Source organism: Cricetulus griseus, unplaced genomic scaffold, assembly GCF_003668045.3.
Source record: "Cricetulus griseus strain 17A/GY unplaced genomic scaffold, alternate assembly CriGri-PICRH-1.0 unplaced_scaffold_120, whole genome shotgun sequence".
In the NCBI taxonomy this organism is placed as follows: Eukaryota; Metazoa; Chordata; class Mammalia; order Rodentia; family Cricetidae; genus Cricetulus; species Cricetulus griseus.
The window spans coordinates 81,946-88,405 of NW_023276832.1; the positions used below are offsets into that span (position 1 = coordinate 81,946).

At 37.7% G+C, this 6,460-nt stretch overlaps 1 protein-coding gene across 1 annotated transcript; it reads left to right on the forward strand.

The window, feature by feature from the left end:
- Positions 1–1,939: 1,939 nt before the first annotated feature.
- Positions 1,940–6,202, forward strand: LOC113838043 (zinc finger protein 120-like; the record flags this gene model as incomplete). The annotated part of the gene is made up of 4 exons (XM_035453695.1): positions 1,940–2,983; positions 3,184–3,244; positions 4,391–4,474; positions 6,142–6,202. Coding segments are annotated over exons 1-4 (327 nt in total), but the record flags the coding sequence as incomplete, so codon positions are not given.
- Positions 6,203–6,460: the final 258 nt, after the last annotated feature.

Sequence of the window (6,460 nt, forward strand, 5' to 3'; positions counted from 1 at the left end):
TTCACTATTGCCCTCTCTTGCCACTGGCTCTCATCCCGCCACTGGAGGAGGCGAAGGGGAAAAGGGGCCACTTCCTGTTTCTCCTTGCTAAATTTGAGTCTGCTTCTATGTCACTTCTGGCCTGGATCACCACTTCTCTGTTACATTTTGCAGAATCCTCTTTGACTCCTTGTCCTGTCTAACTTGCTGTTTCATTGGCCAAACAGAACTTCATTTAACAGTTAATAAGATAAACATACACAGAAGTAATTCCCCCATCAGCCAGGTACAACCACAGAGCCACCCTGTAGCCAGCCACAGGAGGCATGGCTATGGTGACACCCACAGAAACTGCTGATAGTGTTGAGGGGGCATGGAGAGACTGTGAAAGTTCTGCGGTCACTTGGCACACATGGAATTCTGGCAGCTGGTATATCCTTTGAGCACACGGATTCATCTAAAGTTGGAGGCTACAACATAGAGATGAAGAGGCATTTGGATTCTAAATAATGTTGGGGGTTTTTAAAAGAATGAAGAATATCCACTGGAGAGGAAGCAATGTGTATTTCATATAGCTGGCATGAATTCTGGTCCAGAAGGGTGACTTTGCCTCAGTTTGCCTACTTGTTCTGATTTGGGTGACCTACACTTGAGCAGAGAATATTAATCCAATTTGTTCATGGGGTTATGGATTTGAGGGTAACAGCTAATGTTGTTGGGTACCCTGTCTGGGAATGTTGGTACTGTGGAAGTTTCATGGGCTGCTGACCCACCTTACCTGTTAGTGTTGCTGGTGTGACATGTACCTGAGTAACAGATGCTTTCCTGAGATTTGGGCCTAGAATACAGACATATTCCTTTTAGTTTGAATGGGAATATACTCTGTGCCCATCCATGTATGTTGGAAATCCTTAGTTTCTGGATTTTACAAAATATGACAGTCAAGAGATTGTCTTGAGTATCAGAAGTTAATTTGGAAATTTCAGCTTTTTGAGACATTGCAGTTTATGAGGATAAATGCACTTAGAGCAAAGACCCAGCTTCCCCAATCTCCACTCATTCCAGCACTGTCTCCAGTCTCCATTCCCCAAAATTCTCTGCTACTCTGTTTCCCTTCAGAAAAGAGAAGGCTTCCCAGGGATATCAACCTAACATCATGACAAGGTAAAGAAAAATCAAGGCACAAACCCTCATACAAGCCTGACCTACGTAACTCAGTAGAAGGAAAAGTGTCCCAAGAGCAGTCAAAAGAATCACCACAAGACCTTCTGGTAGGAATCCCATAGGCAAACCCCTATGAGCCTTGCTTAGTTCATTCTGTTGGCCAAGTTTTCCTGTTTTCTGCAAACCCTCTCGATCCCGCAATGTTCACCCCCTCCTTCCACAGGATTTCTAGACCTGAAGCTAATGTTTTTTTTTTTTCTCCTATCAGCTGCTGGGAGAAGCATCTGTGATGACGATTGGGCTAAGCACCAATTTGTGATTATAGCAGAATATACATATGAATCCTTTCATTGACTTATTTCTTGGTTAATTTTATTTTGTTCTACCATAGTTTTCTAAGCCATTCAAGTTCTTATTCCTTGGCTGTTCAGTACTATCAGGCATGGTTTTCCTATCAGAGCTAGAGCTTCAAGTTTAAGGAGTCACTTGTTGAACACTGCAGAAGCTCTGATCCACCATTGCACCACAATGTTTTCCAGGCAGGACAAGTGTGCTTATAAAATTTTGTGGCTGCCTTGGTGTCCCAATCCAATATTGGGCGCTTTATGTGGTTATAGAAGATGGCTGGTTCAGCTTCTTTATTGTTGATTACAAGGAGTCCTCACTAAGGACTCACCCATAAAGGTTCTGGGAAATTCTCATTGCACTGTTTCCACAAAACCTGTTAAACGCTCCCCCATTGCAGACATCACTCCCCATCTTCTTCCCCTCTGCCCTATCCTTACTCTCCTGATCTTTTCTGGTCACATGCCTAACTGCCATCATTGCATCCAAAAAATCTCAATTTTTTACACCCAGAGAGATCCATGGATCTCCCCTGTAAATGGAGTTCCTATTTGGTCTAAATAATAAAATCCTCGAGTAAGATATAGAGGAAAATGCTGAGAGATGATAGAGAAAGTGTAAGCCAATTCCACCTTTACCTCACTAGTTTCCAAGTGGAAAAGTGTGAGTTTCTGTTTCTTTTTGCTTAAATGCCCTCTCTCTGTAGCCATCGTATATCTATCTCTGTTCACCCATTTCACTTCCTGTTTCAGCCAGCCATCTATACAGATCTCTAGACCTCCTTGGTTAGCTAGTGGTAAGCACAATCTTTTTTCTTCAGACCTGCTTAATTTGTACAAGGAAGTTATCGCCACACTCCCCTAGAGGTGTTCCAGTTACTTAGCCTCTCTGCATCTATGGATTTTACTGTGATTAACTTTGATAACTGTGATTGAATTTTACCTAAATTCTATTAGTATATTTCTTTAAGAATTAAAGAAAAACTGCAACTATAACTGTTTAGTCTTCAATTGCTTCCAAGACCAACGAAGGAATTTTTACAACCTAAGTAAACAGGAGATACATTACAGGCAACTTCCTAGACTTTACAAATGACGGAGACACCTGAGTGCCTGGACAGTCACCTAAGCTTTTTCTGCAACATTGGGCATCCATCTTTAGTTTACAGGATTACTGTATCTCCCAGAACTTTCAGTAAAGCAGGAAATTTAAAATACTGTTCTGCCCTATATTGGCAAATTCATCAGTTGCCTTTGTCTGTATCCTGCATAAGAGTAAAATATCTTAAAATAATGTTCTATAGAAATATACACTTAGAATATTGTCAGTATCAAGTTTTCAGTTGCATACATGTATGTGATATTTTAGAATGCCATGACCTATGATGATGTGCATATTGACTTCACTTGGGAAGAGTGGACTTTACTGGATACTTCTCAGAAGAATCTCTACATAGATGTTATGCTGGAGACCTTCAGGAACCTCACTGATATAGGTAAGACTGTACTTTACTTCATATTTTAAAATAATAGGACAACATCAATTGGTTATTGATGCTCCTCTTTAATTTTATTGAGAGAGAAAAAAGAATGTGCTAAATAAAACAGTAGAAGTTCTAAAGTTCACTGAAGACAGTAAATTAAGTTTTACACATTTTTCAATAATAAATATATATTTTCCGGTACTACATTGTAGGATACTGTTGGGAAGACAATACTATTGAAGAACATTGCGCAAGTTCTAAAAGACATGAAAGGTAATTTTCCTTTATGAGCTCATAGAAATCTGTCTCTGAAGAAATCAAAATGTGTCCTCAATTTTGAAACAGAAACAACGGTGTAATTAAGCACAGTTTCAATTGCACTGATGCTTATTACATTCTCAAAAAACAATGTAACTCAATTTCAGATAGATGAACTGTATTTGGAAAATAGTATTTAAGAAAGAATACAACAAAAAATACCTTAAGAGAAATTACCACTAGAAAAATTATACCATGAGAGCTATACTGTAGAAATATAATTCCATTTATTTCTTATTACGTATCACTTAAGTCATGGTTGATGTGATAAGCATATCTCCATACCTTCAACTGAGAAAACACTTCATAGAAAATTTAGTTTTACTCATGAACTTGCTGTTACTTTTGTAAGTTTAGTGACTGGGCCCTTATTGTCAAAAGCCAAGGGGAAGTTATTGCAGAATAACCTTAATCTCTCTAGCACATGTCTACAAGGAACAGAAAATGAAACTGAAATAAATGTGGAAGCCTCTTCATTATAAACTTCCTTTTCTAAGTATATCATGTATTAGGGTACAAGCCACATGACCAAAGGAATAAGGAGGATATAATATACCACTCTCACAGAATATTTAAAAGACATGTAGTAGTCCCAATTTAAGCATACTTGTTGAATTTGATTTATGTGTACAAGTATTTTATTTTCCTGCTTCATTGCTAATACACCAACAAGATCATGCTGCAGAAAAGTCCAATGAGTCTAGAACTGTGTACATACTTCTGTTTGTTCTAGGTCATTAGCAAATGTAATATGATTCAACATGTAGGAAAACTTCAAAATTCAATAATGGTGATAAAGATCTGAATCTTTCCAGTTCTCTTCAATATGTAAAAAATCAACTGTAAAAAAAGGGTTCTAAATATTAGAAACATATAATAGAGGATTATACCTACATTGGTATCTTCAAAGATGAAAAACAACCTCTTCAAAGATGAAAAACAATACTTAATTGGGGGAAAAACATGAATGTAAACCAGTGATAAGCCTGTAAGACTGATTCTTCTGCACAATTACAACAAATTATAACAATTTATACAGATAGCAAGATTCAACATTGTATTGAATGTGGTAAAACATTCACATGCCCATTTTCCTTGCAGGCATGAAGGAAGACAAACTGGGGAGAAGCCTTCTGGATATACACAATGTCTTAAAGACTTTGCATGTTACAGTCATCTTCAAAGGCATAAAAGAACACATAGTGGAGAGAAACCCTATGAATGTAATCTATGTGGAAAAGATTTTGCTCATTATAGTTATCTTAAAACTCATAAAAGGACACACATTGGAGAGAAACCCCATGAGTGTAATCATTGTGGTAAAGCCTTTTCTCGGCACAGTCATCTTCAAACGCATGAAAGGAGACATACTGGAGAGAAACCTTATAAATGTAATCAGTGTGGTAAAGCCTTTTCTCAGCAAAGTACTCTTCAAATGCATAAAAGGACACACACTGGAGAGAAACCTTATGAATGTAATCAGTGTGGTAAAGCCTTTTCTCGGCACAGTCATCTTCAAACGCATAACAGGACACATACTGGAGAGAAACCCTATGAATGTTATCAGTGTGGTAAAGCCTTTTCTCATCTGAGTTCACTTCATGTGCATAAAAGGACACATACTGGAGAGAAACCATATGAATGTAATCAGTGTGGTAAAGCCTTTGCTCGTTGCAATATACTTCAAATTCATAAAAGGACACATACTGGAGAGAAACCTTATGAATGTAATCAGTGTGGTAAAGCTTTTTCACAGAATGGTAGTCTTCAAATACATAAAAGGAGACATACTGGAGAGAAACCTTATGAATGTAATCAGTGTGGTAAAGCTTTTTCACACCATAGTAGTCTTCAAATGCATAAAAGGAGACATCTTGAAGAGAAACCCTATGAATGTATTTAATGTGGTAAAGCATTTGCTCAGCATATTTCACTTCAAATTTATGAAGGAACACATAAAGGACAAAAGCCTTATGAAGGAAATCAATGTGGTAAAATCTTTGCATTTCAAATTGTTTTTAAAGTGCATAAAAGAGCACATAATGGAGAGAAACCATATGAACCTTATCAATTCCATAAAGTCTTTGCTGGGCAAATTTATCTTCAGATACATAAAAGGACACATAATAGGAAGAAACTCTAAGAATGTATACAGTGTGGAAAGGCCTTTGTGTGTCAATGCTTTCTTCAAGACCATAAAATAACACATACTGTATAAAAACCATTTTAAGGTAATCAGTGTGGAAAAGGTTTTCCATATACCCAGGAGTCTTTGAAATCATTCCAAAAAAAAAACATTCATCAGTGAAACTATAAATTTAGTCAGTTTGGTTTAATTTTGCATTTCATACAAGATCAAACTTTGTAGGCAATTACCCTAATGAAGCCTTTCCAAGTTTCAATCATTTTTGAGTACCTGAAAAAGATTGTGAGGGCTTCTCATTATCACGTATTTGGTGGAATTTTAGCCACCACACTCCAAGTCAATTACACAACAATATTTCTTTTGTAGCAGTAATTTGACAGTGTCAACAATCTGTGCAAACATTATGATGTCCATTTTTATATTGTTGTTGCAGCACACTCATGGAAAAATGAGTTTATGAACTTACGAAGCCATATTTGTAGTGTAAAATGGCGAGGCAAGGAAACAACCCCCCCATCCAGAAACCAGACCCAATGAGAGAAAGTCATTTTGGCCTTGAAGCTGGAGCCAAAGTTAACACATCCTGAAACAAGCCAAATGGAAAAAAAGGGCCAGTGAAAGAAACACACTTTGAGACTGAAATAAAAGACAAAGAAAACTGAACATGAAATGAAAAATATCATATGTAAACTCTGTGCTTTTTCAGATGGAATCTAGCATTTTCCACAATGGTAGTATGTCCCGCGCCCGCTCTGTATTCCTCGCCAGTAAGAAATACACGTAGGACACTCGGATCCTTCTGCAGACAAGCTTTAATGCATTTTACCAGAGTGGAGACTGAACAGAGACTGAGCAGAGACTGAGCAGAGACTGCATTAAGAAAACCATCCCTTATAAAAAGCTGACCAGCCGCCTGGGACGTATTACCCTATGAATGGCTTCAGCTCCTCAGGCAAAAATGAGCCACGGGATAGGCAGAGATCAAAGGAATGGAGATTACCCAGCGCCTGTGAAGTAATTCACAC